The sequence below is a fragment of the Maniola jurtina genome, chromosome 28 (genome assembly GCF_905333055.1).
Source record: "Maniola jurtina chromosome 28, ilManJurt1.1, whole genome shotgun sequence".
Classification (NCBI taxonomy): domain Eukaryota; kingdom Metazoa; phylum Arthropoda; class Insecta; order Lepidoptera; family Nymphalidae; genus Maniola; species Maniola jurtina.
The window spans coordinates 4,991,590-5,012,031 of record NC_060056.1 but is presented as its reverse complement, the minus strand read 5'-3'; the positions used below and the strand labels follow the sequence as shown (position 1 = coordinate 5,012,031).

Here is a 20,442-nt window from a genome sequence, read left to right as displayed (position 1 = left end):
GGCTATACATTTATGTATAAAGTTTTGAAGAAGATGATATGAAAGTAGCAATTTTTAACCCCTGACCCAAAAAGAGGGGTTATAAGTTTTACGCGTGTATCTGTGTATCTGTCTGTGGCACGTAGCTCCTAAACTAATTAACCGATTTTCATTTAGTTTTTTTTTTTTTGTTTGAAAGGTGGCTTGATCGAGAGTGTTCTTAGCTATAATCCAAGAAAATCGGTTCAGCCGTTTAAAAGTTATCAGCTCTTTTCTAGTTACTGTAACCTTCACTTGTCGGGGGTGTTATAAATTTTTAATTTACGCTTGTAAGTCTGATTTATTATTATGTGGTCTAGTCAAATCAATTAATATTCCAAATTGTTGTATAAAATTACCAAAAATGCAGTATTGAAATCTGATCTGTACGATTGTTAAGCTGTGATAATATACTGTGAAAACAATGTTTTATCCAATTAAAAAAGCAAGTAATTGTTCTTTATCGAGTCTAAAACTCTGTGATATTAACATAATAAAAAAAATGAACAATTTAGTTTGTCTCTGATCTGTATTATTGCTAGACTGTGATAATAATACGAATATACATACTATGAAAAGGACTTCGTCCGTGTTGGTGTTAGCTGGCGGGCGTGCTCTGCCTTTTTGGAGTGTTTTTTTTGTTAAAACTGACTGGAAAGCGCTCTAAGGGGGTGCCGTGCGTGTGTCGGCGAGCGCCGGCACAGACGGGGTCCATACTTGTATAGTTTAACTAACTTGTTACAAATAACTACAAACTTGACATTGGCTAATCTTTGTAAAGCCAGACGAGAGAAAAAAAAAACACTATGAAAATCATACTTCAATAAAAAAGTTTATTGCTTTTCGCAATGGTTTTCAATTTGCGAATTTTCTAATAAAAAAAAAACACCTACATATTATTTCATATACAACATATTATTACTGTTTCATATTTAACATATATACTTACATTTCATATAAAATCTTTACTATGTTTCATATTTACTTTACATTATGTCTATATGCAAGTTTTGTACGAGGTATCCTTTGGAAGAACGGAATAATTCATTATACTATAAATAATAAGGACTATGGTAAGTGTTGCTTGAATATCACTTGTTTGAAGGTGGAAGCGACGGGCCTGCCCGCGAAACTCAAATTTAATTTGGCTTTTCGCAATTTGTAAACTAATACGACAACGTAGGCTTATGGTATTTTGTTTGCGACAATGGCAGTATCATCCTCACAGGTTTATATAAAAATCTTTACTTGAAAGGGTCCAGTTTCAGAAATTAGCTCTAGTATCGACTATAACTCACAAATTAGTAGATACTAGAGCTAGTTTCTTAAACTGGACCCTTTCAAGTAAAGATTTTTATATAAACCTGTGAGGATGATACTGCCATTGGCGCAATTAAAGTGCCATAAGCCTACGTTGTCGTATTAGTTTACAAATTGCGAAAAGCCAAATTAAATTTGAATTTCGCGGGCAGACCCGTCGCTTGCCCCTTACGGTGAAAGAAAACATCGTGAAATTCGTAGTCTGCTAATTTTCACTTCTCCAGTGCCTCACTCTGAGCGTAGATCCGTACTCAGTAGTTGGACGGCGATGAGTTGACGAATGAATGTATCCGTAAGTATACCATAAAAAAAAACTACGAAAAATAAATTTAAAAAAATCCTTTATTTTTTAAAAGTTAATATAATATATTGCAAATAAAACATCTGACTGACGGCAACGAACGTTCCGTAAATAGGTCACTCGAAGTCAATGCCGCGTCTTAGGTGCCGCATTGACCCGAGTTTTGCACGCTATACAATGCGGGTTTGAAAAATACTAAATCACTAAAATTACAAGATAAGGCAAATAGATATTGGCATCGGCGGGAAGTGGCTGGATAAGGAAGGCTGAGGGCCGGGTGTGGTGGCGCTCTATAGGGAAGGCCTATGTCCAGCAGTGGACGTCCACAGGCTGATGATGATGATATGAAGTGATAAGTAGGTATCCCTACCCATATTATAAATGCGAAAGTGCCGGTTTGTCCTTCAATCATGTCGCAACGGATTGACGTGATTTTTTTGCATGGGTGTAGTTAACAGGGCTCTCTCCGTCACTCGTTTCATACAATCGTAGTTCCAATTTCATTTGAATATTAAGCAACCAAACTCCATGAAATTTTGCAGACATATTCTAGAAACTAATATCTATGTCTGTGGTTTTCCAGATTTCTGTTAAAATATTCGGTTTCAAAATTACGCGGTCTTAAAAATTTTCATACAAATCTTTGAGCCCCTGTAATTTTAAAACTAGGTACATATTTTTAGAAAAATCTAAAACACCACAGACAGATATTAGTTAGAATATGTCTGCAAAATTTTATGGACTTTGGTTGCTTAGTATTCAAATGAAATTGGAACTACGATTGTATGAAGCGAGTGACGGAGGGAGCCCTGTTAAAGACATGGAGAAAGATAAGCTACTTTTTTAATCAGAGTTCACACGGGATTTTTGAAACTTAATTCCACGCGGACGAAGTCGCGGGCATCAACCAGTATTTTTTAAAATTCAGATACAAGTTAGCCATTGACTACAATCTCACCAAGTAGTAAGTGATGGTGCAGCTTAAGATAGAAGAGGGCTAACCTTGGCGGCACGGTTGGCCGGTAGAGTGAGTGGTAACTAGCCACGGCCGAAGCCTACCGGACAAAAATTATAATAGGTGCTTTTATTTTAGATGCGCATTCTCAAGATAACTGGAAAGATAGAAGTGCGTGATTTTTTTAAAATTCAGATACAAGTTAGCCCTTGACTATCATCTCACCTGGTGATAAGTGATGATGCAGCTTAAGATGGATGCGGGCTAACCTGGAAGGGGTATGGCAGTTTTTATTAAACCCATACCCCTTTGGTTTTTACACGGCATTATTCTGGAACGCTAAACCGCTTGGCGGCACGGCTTAGCCAGTAGGGTGGTAACTAGCCACGGCCGAAGCCTCCCACCATACAAGAATTATAATAAGTGCTTTTATTTTAGATGCGCATTCTCAAGAAATAATAATATCGACTCTATCGCAACTACAAGACAAAATATGCATTAAATTCTTTCAAACGGCTCCAGACTTCAACGCTACGGAAAATGATAAAATTCTCTACATCAATAATCATGATAAAAGGAAAATGTGTTCGCCCAATCTTTACGACTTTAGTAAGACTGTTGTGGTAAGTATGCTTGTAGAGGGTGGCTTCGGTCGAGGCTGGTTACTCCGGCAGTAGGAATGCCACCAAGCCATTTAGCTGTATTTGCGTACTGTTTTTGACTAAAAATCTTGAATCTCAAGCAAAATTCATTCACCTGGCCTCTCTCGGGGTGAGGTGCAGTTAGGGGAAAAGGATGTTTTTTAAAAGACTAGTTTTTCACCACAACAATTTAAAAATACTTCAAAAGTACCTACTAGTTACTACCTACAATAAGTAATGGTTCCACCCGCCAACGTGCTATCACTGCTATCGTTTCCATAGGATAGGGATCTTAATTCTTCTATCTTCGATTTCATCACTTACCACCAGGTGAAATTGTACTCAAAGGCTAATTTGTTAACGAATAAAAAAATTTGAAAAGCAAGCACTAGTGCAGTAAAGAGAAAATACACTAGTGCGTAAAAATTGACTTTATCAGTCTGAGGACAGTTGTATAATGGTGACTTTACGAGCAACTTAAATATACTTATTAATGAGGTAGGTAGGTATTATGTGTTAATTTTTATTATACTTTGATTTTCAGGACATGCCAATTGGCTACAAATGCTTGAATCAGAAGGAAATAGCAAGGATTGTTATGGAAATGCTACGAGCGAGTATCGATTCTAGTGGTAAAGTACTTCTATACTACCTATTATAAAATTACATATCAATATATACCTACTCCAAGTCGGGGGGTTCGATAGGCACTCGTCTATTTCACGTATCACTTGCTATAACGATGAAGGAAAACATCGCGAGGAAACGTGAGGAGCCTGAGAGTTCTCCATAATATTAATAATATTCTCCACTTGGCCTGCGTGGTGGTGCACCATTTACGGTCGAAGCTATATCACTTGCTCCTGTAACGTACATAGGTAGGTACTTAAATGTGTTAAAAAATTTAATTATGTACTTAGATAACTACTTTTCTTTTTATAGATAATACAGTGAATAGCTACGATTTGGTGAATAGGTTTGAGGAAAAAGTAAGTTTGTCTTTCTACTAATATATTGTTAACTAAGTAGATGATCGCAGAAGAAAAAAGCGACCGAATAGCTCAAAGGATCAACAAGCTGAAGTGGCAATGGCCAATGAATGGTGGCGCCATGTCTGTCGCAGAACCGACAGTCGATGGGGCAGACGTGTTCTGGAGTGGAGACCGCGTACCGGTAAGCGCAGTGTGGGACGACCTCCAGCCCGCTGGACCGATGACCTGAAGAAGGTGGCGGGGAGCGGGTGGATGAGGAAAGTGGTGGACTGTGTTTGGTGGCACGCTCTTGAAAATGCCTATGTCCAGCAGTGGACGCGTACAGGCTGATGGAATTAAAGTAGATGATGGATTTAGGTTCTTATTTGATGCCTGCTACTTCCTCCATGTGGCTATAGTTTTTTTAATTCCGTGGGAAAATTTTGATTTTCCGGGCCGTGAAATTGTTCCTTGCGTAGCTCTTTTCAGTAGCATATGCTTTCCGAACCGGTGGTGGAGTTGGCTCATGACCATAAATGATTTTGACTTTGATTCCAGGACCCTAACATAATAAAATCATCATTAATATCGTCATGGGAGCGTAATTACATAAACTCTCATTACAAAACTGAATGTGGACTCATAACGCCTCCAATACTGCCAACAGTAAGACGACGGAGTGATAAAGACTCATTGGACTCCGTGCAACTCAGTAATGCCAACCTAAAGTATTATAATGACAAACTATGGCCTATGGGAATAGTTTTGTATGGAGTTGACCAGAAATTGGGTACGTATCATAATTAATTAATTATTACTTAGCTGTAGCCTGTACGTATGTAAATTTTAATATGTAGGTATGCTAAGTAATCAAACTTAGTATGTGGAAGCCGCTGAACGACGGCGATGATGATGTAAATAAAATTGTAATACCTAAGTAAGTAAAATATTTACCTAGTAAGAAAATATCAGACTGCTAATTAATTTAATTGAAACTGTGTAATATCAGAATGTATTTATTTCATAATATAAGACAACAAGTGTCATGCAACGTCTGTGACTCTACCACCTCATCAGAAAGTAGACTGTAATGAGAAGAGCCGGCAAGAAACTCAGCAGTTGCTCTTTTCAAATTACCTATATAAAGTTATATAATATACCTACTTATGTAACAATACACTATCTTGTGGGCAAATGAAAGCTCAGCCGGTTGCTTCCACGCAACTTTGTCATTGAGGAATTTTATTAATTTATCTATACTAATATTATAAAGAGGAAACCTTTGTATTTTTGTATGTTTGTATTGAATAGGCTCAAAAACTACTGGACCGATTTCAAAATTTCTTTTACCATTACTTAGAGGGATTCTTCCGAATCCGTATAGGCTATATTTTATCCCGGAAAATAGATAGGATTTTTCGTGGTAGTGTCCACCCGTGCGAAGCCGGGGCGGGTCGCTAGTTATTTATAATATTTTAATTTACAGTTGACACAGTTGATTTCAAAGCCCTAAAACACGCAATGACCACTGTAGAGCTAGCAACGTGTGTAGTATTTCAAGAGGTTGTATTGGACGGTGCTTTGTTGCCAAAAAGCTTAATATGGTTCGATGAATCTGGCGATGATATGCCTAGGTTTGGATTCGTTGAGGGAAAACAGGTAAGTCTATTTTATTCTTCGAAAATAAAGTGAGCCCGAGCCGTGGGCAAGCACGTATTTAGAAACGCTAAGAGTTAATTTTACCAATATCATAATAGTTATTTTATGTTGCAAGTGCGCAAAGTAGCTGTTTAAAACAGTCGGTGTTATTTGAATTAAAACCCTTGCCTACAGGTCGGGTATTAAAATTTGTGCCACGACTTTTTAATTATTATTTACTAGGGGATGCCCGCGGCTTCGCCCGCGTGGATTTCGATATTTTTAGATCCCATGGGAACTCTTTGAGTTTCCGGGATAAAAAGTAGCCTATGTCCTTCCCCGGAATGTATTCCAAGTCTGTACCAAATTTCATTAAAATCGGTTCAGCGGTTGGGCCGTGAAAACGTAGCAGACAGACAGACAGACACACTTTCGCATTTATAATATTAGTATGGATCACTTGTTCAGCTCAAAACAGCTATTCTGTTGGGTGGTCGTGTTCACATTCAATAATTTTACCATAGTCTCTGTAGGTTCGGATATTAAAGCACTGCTTTAATATTCGCACGTGCGATAATACGGTTAAATATTAAATGTAATGTTCTACCATTTTGACAGTGGCGTCACATGAATGGAGCTATGGAGTAGGTAATAAGAGCCACTTTCATAGTGCAAATACATAACATTGAATTGCAGACAGTAAAACTATCTTCAATGGTAAACGGAGCTGCCGGCCATGCGGCGCACACTATCAACAATTTGTTACGTATAATAGGAGTGCCGATGATGTCAAATCGCTTTGATAGAGACAACTATGTCATAATCAACTGGAATAATGTTGCAATGGGTAAATACCTAGAATAAATTCAAATTCAAAATATTTTTATTCAATTAGACTTTTACAAGTTCTTTTGAATCGTCACTTTCGTTCGAAATGCCTTTTCCCGCGCATTGCTGGAGCGAGTTGCAGATCAAACCACGCTCTTTTATCATTTAAATAGGTAATCTTCGATTGTATAATCGGTGTATTGTATGTCGGTTAAACTCTCGTGTTTGTATGCCCGACTACTCGTAATTTCGAACTCATCCGGGATACGTTCGTCCTTCAAAGGGAAAAACGGAACCCTTATAGGATCACTTTGTTGTCTATCTGTCTGTATGTCTGTCTGTCTGTCTATCTGTGTCTGTCCGTCCGTCCGTCCGTCGTGTCTGTCAAGAAACCTATTAGAGTACTTCCCGTAGACCTAGAATCATGAAATTTGGCAGATAGGTAGGTCTTATAGCACAAGTAAAGGAAAAAATCCGAAAACCGTGAATTTGTGATTACGTCATCACAAAAAAAACATTAAAATATGTTCATGAACAAAATAATTAGCATTTTCAATTTCCTAAGTAAGATAATTTTACCAAGGGGGTAACATATGAAAAGGCTTTACCTGTGAATTATAAAACAGATTTTTGGTTAGTATATTTTTTTGATTTATCGTTCAAAATGTCGGAAAAAATACCCGATTGTGGAACCTGCGATGCGCGAGTCTGACTCGCACTTGGCCGGTTCTTTTGTTCATGAAGTGCTTTCAATAACCAAATTGTACAAAGTATGACTTTAAATTGACCGGTTGTATTTTCTAACTTCTAGGTAAAGAACAGTATTTAGAAAAAGCACCAGAAGAAGCATGGATAGTCCAAATACCGTACGACTTTGAAAGCGTCACCCACGCACCAGCCAACTACATGTGTAGTAGATGTGATCTTGGAGCCACCACTGTGCAGCCTATACAGGTATTCCTTTTTTTTTAATAAAAATAGCGAGCAAACGCCGCCCATTAACATTTGCAGTACCAGAGGAACCGCCAAATTCCTGGCACAAGCTTTACGCTGAATCGTAGGGGAAAAGGGGAGTGTTAGTCATGATTAGCATGGCTGATATTCTTTAAAAATAAAAAATAAAAAATTTCATTTGCTTTAACGGTGAAGAAAAACATCGTGTGGAAACCTGTATGCTTGAGAGTTCTCCATAGTGTTCTCAGAGGTTTGTGAAGTCTGCCAATCCGCACTTGGCCAGCAGGGTGGCAAATAGTAGCATGAACCCTTCTCGTTCTGAGAGGAGACCACATGGTCTCATCGGTAATGAGCCGGTTATGATAGGCATAGAAAAAATACTCTGAAAATAGAGTCGTTTTTTTTTTAAATATATTTTAAAACCATTATGAGGTTCCTATAACACTTGTTTTCTCGGTAAACATGTCATTATATGAATATATGCATTAAGCTTAACGACAGTTGATAATTACAAGTGTAAATTAAAAATTTATAACACCCCCGACAAGTGAAAGTTACAGTAACTAGAAAAGAGCTGATAACTTTCAAACGGCTGAACCGATTTTCTTGGATTATTATAGCTAAGAACACTCTCGATCAAGCTACCTTTCAAACAAAAAAAACTAAATTAAAATCGGTTCATTAGTTTAGGAGCTACGATGCCACAGACAGATACACAGATACACAGAAACACAGATACACACGTCAAACTTATAACACCCCTCTTTTTGGGTCGGGGGTTAAAAAAACTATGAAGTGTTAGAACACACTAGTGCGATAAAAGTGTAAAGTAAACCTCACTTGTGCGTCATTAAAGGTCTATGATAGTTGATAAAGTAACCACTTTGTGATCAAACATATTGTTGGAAAGTCTATATACGGCTTTATATCTTTTTTTTATTTTATTTTATTATTCAATTGTAATCAACAGCGTTATACAACATAATTATTATAATAAATCTAAGTTAAACTTAAGGCCACATGAGATTACCTTCTTAAAATTAATTGACAAGTATTTTAACAGAGTATACAATAATATAAAGAAAAACAATAAAAACAAAGAGATGTACAAAAATTAAAACTGTGTGTGTGTGTGTGTGTGTGTGTGTGTGTGTGTGTGTGTGTGTGTGTGTGTGTGTGTGTGCGCGTGCGTGCGTGTGTGTGTGTGTGTGTGTGTGTGCGTGTGTGTGGTGTATATGATTGTGCGTGAGTGTGTGCATGTTTAGTTGTTATCAATTTTTTTTTTTTTTTTTGCGAAGATGGAATTCCTTTTTTAATTTATTTTTTGTCAGGTGAAATAAGTCGAACTCAGCATACTGCTTATTATAAGTGCGTGCCAGGCGCGGAATTATAGAATTTTGACCATAATTTGTGTTGGATTTGGGAACATACAGAAGGCGCGTGTGGCGTGTTCGTAGAGATTGTGCACTAAATGAAAAGGCTGACAACAGGCTAGGACAGTCGATCGAGCCAGTCAAAATAGCTTGCAGTAATAGCATATCCAGCTGTTCTCTTCTTTGTTCTAGCGAGTCGATACTGTAATACGAACACGCTTCCTCATAACTATTGAATTTTTTAAAATCTTTAAAAGCTAAGAATTTCACAAACTGCCTCTGTATGCTTTCAAGCCTTTGGATATATATTATGTATTGGGGCGACCAAATACTACACGCATATTCAAGAATACTCCTGACATACGCAAAGTAAAGTGATTTAATGCAATCCACATTACTAAAATACCGAGTTACCCGTTTGATGAAACCCAGTTGTTTGTAGGCTCTATTAGCTACATTATCGATATGGTCAGTCATTGAAAGTTTTGCATCAATTTGGATACCCAGATCTCTAACGGTGGTCACTTTGGGTATACTTGTCCCATTGATTCTGTAATCGAATTCAAGTGTATTAATTTTACGAGTCAGAGTTATATGGTGGCACTTTTTAACATTAACTGTGATTCTGTTCCTCGCATAGTATTCTGTCAAAGCATTAAGGTCTTGCTGTAACTTGTGGCAATCTTCAATGGAACGTATTTTAACAAACACTTTTTTATCGTCCGCAAACATTAGGTATTGCGCATGTTGGAAGCAGCTTCCAATGTCAAATATATAGGCGTTATATAAAAGAGGGCCTAAAATGGACCCCTGGGGTACTCCTGAGGGTATCATCACGAAGTTACTTCTAGCACTACCCGTCACGACTGCTTGCATACGCTTTTTAATGTATGAAGTAAACCACCGGAGCAGGCTCCCATTTATTCCAAGCACGCTTAGTTTTTGAAGTAGGATAACGTGATCTACGCGGTCGAATGCTTTTTCGAAGTCTGTGTAGACCACATCCACTTGATATCTCTCATCCATGCTTTGTAGTACATAATCCGTGAAAACAGCTAAATTTGTAACGGTAGAACGGCTCTTCATGAAACCGTGCTGCTCGTAGGGAATAGACCTAGTTATAATGGGACATATATGTCTATAGACAACTCTTTCAAATATTTTACTCATCACGTTTAGGATTGAAATGGGCCGATAATTTTCTATTTGGGTTTTTGATCCGCTTTTATGTATAGGTACTATAAGTGCTTCTTTCCATATATCTGGGAAATTGCCAAATACATTAATGGACAGGTTAAAAATTATGGAGAGTGGCAGTGCTAAATTGTTAGCACACTTAGTTAGAAAGACGGGTGGGATGCCATCACTACCCGCTCCCTTATTAGTTTTTAAATTTTTCAGTAGTTTACAAACTTCATCTTCACTCACAATAATTTTGCAAATGGTTTCGTTATGGTTTAAATTTAGAGAACTTGTTACATCGTACGAGCTCGCCGGTTTTACGAATACACTCTCAAAATATTGGCTGAATCCATTACAAGCTGAAGTTTCGTCTGTGTATGTAGTATTTCCAAGAGTGAGCTTGGTGGGATATCCTTGATCACTTTTTCTTAGGGACTTTGTATAAGAGAATAGAAGTTTAGGATCTTTGCGGATGTAGCATTGCATACGCTGAGTGTAAGAGGTATGGCATTGTCTCTGTACAAGTTTTTGGCGGGCCCTGAGTATAACAAACTCGTCGTAATCGCGAGGGTTTCTACTTTCTTTCCATTGCTTGTGCTTCTGTAGTTTTTCTTTCACTATATGAGTTAAAGACCTAGAGTACCATACAGGGAAATTAGATTTATATTTAACTTTGAGTGGCACAAATTTATTTATGGCATCGTTTAGAATGGCGTAGAAAATATTTGTTGTTTCATTAATGGAGTCAGCTACTAGCAGCTCATGCCAGTTAATTCCTGAAAGGTATTCGTTTATTTTTACGTAGTCTCCTTTATAGAAATTAGGTCTTTTCACGGGTTTGTGTCGAGTATTACGGATAAATAGATTCGAGAGATTAAATTCTAGACATGGATGGTATACGTCTTCTGCGACGAGGGGATTAATGCCGCGGTGAACAACAAAATCAATGTTGCTAAACAAGAGGTCTAAAGTGTTACCCTTACTGTTAAGGATAGTGTTATGTTGTGCCAAGCCAGAGAGATTACATATGTCCAAAATTTTTATAAAAGAATTCTGTAGTTCCACTGAGCCACGTTTTTGTACTGTGGGGCCGGTATCAGTCCAAGTAACATTCGGTAAGTTAAAATCGCCAGCTAAGATAAAATAGTCATTGGGGTGAGTTGCCAGAACTTCTGCCAGACGGTTAGAGACTGACTCGAGTCGAATAGGTAACTCTGAGTCTGGTGGTGCGTATATTAATCCAATATGAAGGTTGCGGTGCCCTGGAATTTTGAGTGAGTCAGCTGGTATAGTTGCCCACAAGGATTCGACGCCGGGACAGATCCACTCACGTTGATGTTGGATATGTAGCTTCTTTGACGCACATAATAGAACTCCCCCACCCATTTTTTTAGCAGATGTTTCCTGGTTTCGGTCACATCGTAAGATGTCATATCTATTGTCACAGATCTCACTGTCATAGATACCGTTAGTGAGCCATGATTCTGTAATTAAAATTAAGTCATAATCGTGGTTTAGTATGTTTTGTCTAAATTCATTCGTTTTAGTGCGTAGACCACGCACATTTTGGTATAGTATTTCTATTGTATTAGCGCCCTTGAATGTGCAATAAGTACCAAAATATAGAAAAGTAATATATGGATATACCTAGGCAGTATTGTGAGTAATGAAGACAGGCTGAATTGTTCGGATATATAAGGTAACATTTGCTTGAAGATCGAGACGGAATAATTCTGACGTTTATTTTAAAAGTGACGTGGGTGTGGTAAAAATGTTGTATGATATTTGATTTGTGAATTCGGGAGCGAGTTGGATGAGGAATATATTTTGTGTGTGGTTTAATAAAGTGTGTATGTGTTGAGTGTTCGATGCAAGTGTTAGTGTTTAGAGTGTGATTAAGATGTTGCTTATTATGCTGTGGAGTTTTACAAAAGGCGCTAGTAATCTTGAGTAAAGACAGAATAAGAATAATTGAAATAACTATTAAAAGATAACACAATAATATTTTAATGTTCAAAGTCACTTTATCTTGGCTAAATCCTTTTCGAAACGAATGTGCAGTGCCGGCGATTCTTCGTTTTTTCTTAAAAAAATGTTACAATTCCTAACCCAGACAAACTTGTACGCTTTCTCTTTTGCTAAATTTTTAGTTGACTTTAACAGCTGTTTGTTCTCAGGGGTTAGGTGTTCATTTACGAAAAATTTTTTCTCAGTTCCACCGATGCCTATATCTCTGGTGCAGATGCCCTTTTTGTTTTTCAGGCCTGAGAGTATTTTATCTTTAGATAGACGGTCGGCTAGCTTGACTACAATAGGTTTGGGCCTGCCAGCTATGACTTTTTGAGGCTGGACGCGATGTGCAAAGTCAACATCCCCACGGTTGAGCTCGACGCCAGCGTATTCAGCAATGCTCAGTACTAAATCGACAGGCGATTCACTGCTGGTTTGTGGCAACCCTACAATTTCCAAATTATTCATTCTCGCCTGTTGCTGCTGTCTATTAAACTGTGAACGCAGTTCCGACACTTGATCCTCGGACACACTGATACGTTCCAGCAGCGCGCATACGTCACTCTTAAGTTGGTCATTTTCCAACTGAAGTTGACTATAGGAAGTCTGCAATTGAGAAAATTGTGAAGATAACGATGTTATTTCGTTTTTCAATTCGGTGAAGATAGTGGTTTTTAATTCCTCGATTATTTCGCATTTAATCGATTGCAGCTTTGCGTCTAGAAAGTGTTCAAGTCGACTAACAATTAAGTTTGGGTCATTATAAGTCGGGGCTACGGGGACATCGCGTTCAGACTCCGAAATATCGGAATCGGCGGCTACAGTTCGCACAGTTTTGCTAGTTTTCTCTACTCGCACGGGTGTATTGCTGTTATCTCCACCTTTTCGCTCAGTCGCCACGCAACTAGGGCACTTCCATTGCATTCGTGCAGATGTTGTATCGCCAGTAAATCGGACACATTCAGAATGATACATGAAGTTACAAATGATACATTTTATGCGTTTCATCGTCACAGTAATGTGTGCCTGGCATGCTTCGCAAGTTCCAACCATTGTAAATTTTGTTTACAAATTAAGAAGAAATATAACTTGAAAAAAGTCCAATCTCCGCGGCGAGTCTCGAACCGGGTCCTCTTTGGAGCGAGTCGGCGTAGTTACCAACTGGCCACGGAAACGTGTTAGGGAAGCGACGAATTAATAGACGCCTATTGGATTCTGAACGATAAAGCGTGCCGCGTGACACTGACAGCGTTCGCAGATCATTAATTTATAGGTACCGACATTTGTAAATTAATGATATTATTAGTCATTGTATCGAGAAGTTATTACACTGATTTTAGCACTTTTGCAAGCGAATTCGATTGAAAATTATTTATCACCACACTGTAAAAATAGTTAGCTTTGTACACTTAACACTTTTATTGTAATTATAGCAGTAAGTTCGATGTTTTACAATTTTAAATATAGGAGCTATCGATATACGTCTACTCTGTTAAACGTCAAACGTCTAATGTCGAATCCATGTTAATATTATCATTGAATGTTGTCTATACTTACTTGTTCTCTTTGGTTTCGCCCTCCAAACATGACGGACGCTCTCTGTATCTTTTTTAATTAATATTTAATATAATTTGAGACTGGTCAATAAAAGTGTTTATTTCGAATAACCCGTGCATCCATCACAAGCTCAGTTCCACGCTCTGCTCATCAAATCAACAGGTTATTTGACCCAGACTTTAAACATAGAAGTGTAACCGAACGGAAGACATTTTGTTTTGAGCATTGAGATTGTATGCCGGGTCAATGGATTCGTCGGAGTCATGTACGGGTGATTTAACCCGCATGAACAACTTTGAAAAACTCGACGGTTCTTCGAATTTTCACACTTGGAAATTTTGTATTAAAAATGTTCTCATACTGGAAGGATTGTGGGACGCAGTTGAGGGACGAGACGATGACGCGGTGCGTCAAGCACGTGCTCTTGCACGAATATGTTTATCCATCAAAAAGGACTTATATCAATATGTAAGGAATGAGACTTCGGCTGCTGCAGCTTGGAAAAAACTTTCTGAAGTGTTTGAGGATCGAGGCCTATATAGACGTGTCCTATTGCTGAGGAAGTTGCATCGGATTGAGTTTGCTGATTTTAGTTCGATGAGTTTATATATACAAAATGTCACCACATTAGTTCAGCAGCTCCAAGACATTGGAAGGACTATTGAGGATGCTGAGGTGGCGGAAATACTTCTCAGCGGACTTCCGTCTGACTATGATACTCTTGTTTCAAGTTTATCAACAGTTACTGTCACAAATCAGATTTCCAGTGAACTCGTCAAGGCTCGACTACTTCAAGAATACTCAAGAAAAACTTCTGTTAATACCGCTGCTTATATAAGCAACAAGAATGGAACTGTCTTTTGTGATTTCTGTCACAATACTGGTCACAGAAAATCCAGGTGCTTTAAGCTTAAGCGTATGAAGAAGAATCCGAAAGCTGCTAGTGCCGCGACTAATAACCTAGTGTCTGCATTCATAGCTCAGTTACCATCACAGGACTTTTATTTGGACAGTGGTGCTAGTAATCATATGGTTAATAACCAATGTTATTTTAAAAAATTTATACCATGTAAACTTAGCGTCAAAGTAGCCAATAATACTGAAATTACTTGTGAAGGTCGAGGGCATATTGATTTAGAAGTTAAACAGCAAGTGAGTCCGTTATCATTGTCCAATGTAATGTATGTTCCCCAACTTTCTTGTAATCTAATTTCCGTATCAAAATTAGTTGAGAGTGGCCATGAAGTTATATTTGATAGGAGAGGCTGTCTAATTTATAACCATAAGAGCAAAACCACTGGTGTTGGTAACCTAATTGCATGTGCTGTACGTTGTAATGGTTTATATAAACTAAACGTTTGTGTTAATGTGAAAACTAACAATTTCTCGCCCATGGATCACTCCTTGTTCCTGGAAGGTAGCCAGGAATCACCGAGGGCCATAGTCGCAGCAGGTTCTCCAGCGGAGTTGTGGCACAGACGTCTAGGACACCTTAGTCTCCGAGGTATGAAATGTTTACGGGATGGTGCATGTGGTGTGATGTTTCAGGATGAAGACTTAAACAACTGTGTGGCATGTCTTGAGGGGAAGATGTCGGCCGCATCTTATCCGCAGGGACAGGCGACGCGTGCTAATCGACCACTGGAACTCATACATAGTGACGTCTGCGGCCCGATGCAGGAACCGAGCTGGGGTGGAGCGAGATACCTAGTGACCTTTACAGATGACTACACTAGGAAGACTTTTGGATATCTCATGAAGCACAAATCTGAGGTAATGTCACATTTTATCACTTTTAAAGCACATTCTGAGAAACAGTTAGGGTTGTCAATTAAAGTTCTAAGGTCCGATAGAGGTGGTGAATATTTTAATAAAAACTTCTCTGATTATCTGAAAAGGGAAGGTATTGTACATCAGAGTACTGTCCCTTACTGTCCGCAACAAAACGGGGTCAGCGAGCGCCTTAATCGTGTGCTGCTAGACAGAGTTAGATGTATGCTTAGCAAGTCAGGTCTCTGCAAGCGTTATTGGGGAGAGGCAGTTATGACTGCTATTTACTTAAAAAATAGGGCTCCCACAGTAGCTTTAGAGGGACGTTTACCTGAGGAGGTTTGGAGTGGATCTAAGGTAGATCTCAGTCACCTTCGGGTGTTTGGCTGTGTTGCATACTGTCTAAATCCATCACAGAAACGCCAGAAATTAGATGCTAAGGCAAAATTAGCTATTTTCGTTGGTTATAGTGAGAGTACAAAAGGCTATCGTTTATGCGAGCCATCTAGTCCTAATACTGTGATATTATCCCATAGTGTAGATTTTATAGAGAATAAGTTTTATTATGATAATGGACCGAAAATTTCTGATGATAATTATTATTATTCTATTTTAAATGACAATAATTTAATGAATAATAATGTTGAGGCAATTGAACGTCATGATACTATTGTGGAAATTAACAATGAAACTAACAATAATTTAACAAATGTTTCAGATGGAGTCCATGACGATGACCACCAGACATTAAGTGAGAGCGAGCCCATCTCAAGTGGCGAGTCTGCTGATGATGGACGTGATGAGCGTCTGACATCATCTAGCCAGGTGTCATGTGGAGGGGAAGCTGTGCAGCCGAGTAGTGAAGCTACAATTGGTTTGTCCGGTCGTCCTATTCGTGAAAGACGTCCACCACGAAGGTATGAAGACTATTCAATGCTAACTCAGCATACCTTATTAGAGGAACCACAGTCTTATGCGGATGCTATCGCTTCACCACATTGTAACAATTGGATTGATGCGATGCACACTGAGCATGACTCCCTGGTGTCAAATCAGGTATGGAAGTTGGTGAGTAGACCTACTAACGCGAATGTTGTCAAGTGTAAGTGGGTGTATAAACTAAAGCATGATGCTGATGGAAAGTTTGATAGATTTAAGGCGCGGCTTGTAGCCAGAGGTTTTACTCAAAAGCAGGGAATAGATTATAACGAAACTTTTTCTCCTGTAGTTCGCCATTCATCTATGAGAATTTTGTTTTCATTGGCTAATGAAATGGACTTAGAAATAGATCATCTTGATGTAGAAACTGCATTTTTGAATGGTAACTTAAATGAGGTTATATACATGGAACAACCTGAGGGTTTTCGTAGTAAGAACGATAATCGTGTCTGTCTTTTACAAAAGAGCATATATGGTTTAAAACAAGCTAGCAAGATGTGGAATGTAAAAGTAAACAGTGTACTTGTAGATAACGGTTTCAAACAGTCTCTATGTGAACCATGTATTTACACAAAAAGATCTCACAATGACTTTGTTATCATAGCTTTATATGTAGATGATTTCTATGTTTTTTATTCTAAGAACAGCTCAGTTAAGATTGAATTGCTGAATGTTTTAGAGAAAGAGTTTAATGTCAAGAACTTAGGTCCGTTGAAAAATTGCTTAGGCATGAGAGTCACTAGAGATAGGTCAAAGGGAACTTTGTGTTTAGATCAAACTGAGTATATTAAGAAACTGTTAAGGCGATTTAATATGCAAGATTGTAAACCTATTGCGACACCTATGGCTTTAAATTCAAAGTTGACTCTACCTAAAGATGAAAGTGCTTGTATACTTGATGAGACCTATAACTACAGGCAGCTGATAGGTAGTCTTATGTATTTATCTGTATGTACTAGACCTGATATCACTTTTGCATGTAGTCAGTTAAGCCAGTTTAACAACAGCTTTGATAGCTCCCACTGGATTGCGGCGAAGCGTATTCTTAGGTATTTAGCTGGTACAATTAACTACTCTTTATGTTATGTAAAAAGTGTTAACTTGGATATAAGAGCATATACCGATGCCGACTGGGGTAATGACGAAAATGACAGAAAATCGTTTACTGGTTTCGTCATTAAGCTGGGTAATAATACTATTAACTGGGAATCACGTAAACAACGCTGTATTGCACTTTCGAGTACAGAAGCAGAATACCTAGCTATAGGTGATGTTTGTAAAGATGTTTGTTTTATAAAAAACTTGCTTTCAGAAATAGTACATAAGGAAGTTCCTTGCACTGTATTCAATGACAATCAAAGCGCACATAAGCTTTTAGAATGTAAGGAATTTTGTCATAAAAGAACGAAACATATTGATATCAGATATCATTTTGTTAAAGACTTAATTAAGAATGACTCTATTTCAGTAAAGTACCTTTCTACAGACAAGATGATAGCTGATGTATTGACTAAACCTCTGTGTGTACAGAAACATTGTAGCTTCATTGAGAATATGAGTTTGAAAATGACTGTCTCTACATAGTAGAATGTTATTTTATATGCATATTTGACATACATTTTTTCCTTAATGTAGAAGTGACAACTACTACCTTTACATAGTAGAATATTGTTTTTGTATACATTTTTTTGGACTTACATTTATTTGTATCAATGATTATTTGTATAGTATTGGACATAATATGTAAGCCGTAAGGGGAAGTGTTGGAAAGTCTATATACGGCTTTATATCCATGTTAATATTATCATTGAATGTTGTCTATACTTACTTGTTCTCTTTGGTTTCGCCCTCCAAACATGACGGACGCTCTCTGTATCTTTTTTAATTAATATTTAATATAATTTGAGACTGGTCAATAAAAGTGTTTATTTCGAATAACCCGTGCATCCATCACAAGCTCAGTTCCACGCTCTGCTCATCAAATCAACACATATTACTAATTTGTATTTTGTATTTTTACAGGATAAACTTTGGCAACGCACTCTATCTATGGGGCATACGAAAAATCTCAGTGAATCTGATGTGAAGCTTGTCAATATATTGTACGGTAACCAGTGTAGCAAAACAATACAAAAATAAATTATTTACTAATATGTAGAGTTTTTTTTTTATATCCTTCCATCTGTGCCATGATTTTACAAGTGTTAATTAAAAATTTACAACACCCCCGACAAGTGAAGGTACAGTAACTAGAAAAGAGCTGATAACAAACGGTTGAACCGATTTCCTTGGATTATAGCTAAGAACACTCGATCAAGCCACCTTTCAAACAAAAGAAAAAAATTAAAATCGGTTCAATTAGTTTAGGAGCTACGATGCCACAGACAGATACACACGTTAAACTTAGAACACCCCTGTTTTTGGGTCGGGGGTTAGTAAAACTGCGTGACTTAAACCCGCACTTAGGTAACGCTTATCTGTGACTTAAATAATCTAATCTTACCTTACAGTGCCAGTGTAGGTGATACAGTGCTATAAAATAATTAAAAAAAATAACACCATGTTAATTTTAACAATAGTTTATTTAACATGAAAATGTTGCCTTAAAATATACAAAAATTTACAAGAATGGCAGCTTGTATATGCAGATTAAAAGTATATAAGTAGTATTAATTTTTTATGATGGTACAGAACGTGCGAATCAGACTAAAACTTGACCGCTTTTTAGTATACTACTCAATACTCATACAATACATCCATACTTAATATTATAAATGCGAAAGTGTGTCTGTCTGTCTGCTACCTTTTCCCGGCCCAACAGTTTAACCGATTCTGACGAATTTGGTACAGGGTTAGCTTATATCCCGGGGACGGACATAGGCTATTTTTTATCCCGGAAAATCAAGGAGTTCCAACGGGATTCCCAAAAACCCATCCGCTAAGCCGATTTGTATGGAATTTGGTACCGAGGTAGCTTGCGTCCCTGTATGACATAGGCAACTTTTTATCCCGGAAAATCAAACAGTTCCCACGGGATCTTTAAAAACCTAAATCCACGCGGACAAAGTCGCTGACATCCTCTATTAATAATATACAGAAACAAATACCTCGAAGATATCTCTAGCATATAAAGCAAAGTAAATTAAACTGTAAGTCTATGCAAATAAGTCTCCGTTTACAAGAACGCGTTTAGATGGGTTATTGATCATAGGAGTGGCTCACGCTTCTTTAACATTTCTATGCTTATCCTGATTTCTGTGTTTAGCCCGCCTCATCCGTTTGTATGAAAGCACTTATCTCAAAATGTCTATACGTAATTTTTTTCTCGTCTGGCTTTACACTGATTAGCCAATGTCAAGTTTGTAGTTATTTACAAGTTAGGGAGACTATATGTATAAGTATGGACTCCGTCTGTGCCGGCGCCCGCCGACATACACGCGGCGCCCCTTTAGAGTGCTTCCCAGTCAGTTCCACCACCAATAAACACCAGCAGAACACAAAAACCGGCCACTTCTAACAAAAAAATACTCCAAAAAGGCACAACACGCGCGCCAGCAAACGCCACCACAGACGAAGTCCTTCTACGTATTTCATTCATGTTTTCTAAGATACAATATGTACAGAGTTTAACCAGAACGCTAGCAAAAACGACAACAGGATAAATCCTGTATTTTTAAAAGTTCACAATATATCGCAAATAAAACATATGACTGACGCTAGAGGTCAACGTACGTTCCGTAAATAGGTAACAAATTCTTCCTGTATGCCGCGTCGTAAATGGGGCACTGACCCTAGTTTTGCACGCTATGCAATGCGCGTTAAAAAAAATACTAAATCACTTTAACTACAAGAAAAGGCAAATGGTTATTGGCATTGGGTTGTGTTAAGGTAGTATAATAATTACGCTAAGTTTTCGCTAGCGTTCTAATCACCCCCTGTATATTAGGTAATAATAATTGTCTATCGATAAATTTATCTAAAGCTA

General features: G+C 37.8%; 1 protein-coding gene across 1 annotated transcript; it reads left to right on the top strand.

Annotated features, from left to right (window-relative positions):
* Nucleotides 1–816: 816 nt before the first annotated feature.
* LOC123879461 (zinc metalloproteinase nas-14-like) lies at nucleotides 817–18,610 on the top strand. The gene is made up of 10 exons (XM_045927162.1): nucleotides 817–1,091; nucleotides 2,733–2,748; nucleotides 3,049–3,217; nucleotides 3,780–3,867; nucleotides 4,178–4,224; nucleotides 4,765–4,996; nucleotides 5,693–5,865; nucleotides 6,541–6,691; nucleotides 7,484–7,626; nucleotides 18,480–18,610. The coding sequence occupies exons 1-10, from the start codon at nucleotides 989–991 to the stop codon at nucleotides 18,594–18,596; spliced, it is 1,239 nt and encodes a 412-aa protein (XP_045783118.1). The 5' UTR covers nucleotides 817–988; the 3' UTR covers nucleotides 18,597–18,610.
* The last annotated feature ends 1,832 nt before the right edge of the window (nucleotides 18,611–20,442 follow it).

Excerpts from the sequence above, each read along its gene's own strand:
- LOC123879461 (XM_045927162.1), top strand. The coding sequence starts at position 989 with ATGTTTCATATTTACTTTACATTATGTCTATATGCAAGTTTTGTACGA. Across the intron at positions 4,997-5,692 it reads TGGAGTTGACCAGAAATTGG|TTGACACAGTTGATTTCAAA; the intron begins GTACGTATCATA and ends TTTAATTTACAG. Across the intron at positions 7,627-18,479 it reads CCACTGTGCAGCCTATACAG|GATAAACTTTGGCAACGCAC; the intron begins GTATTCCTTTTT and ends GTATTTTTACAG.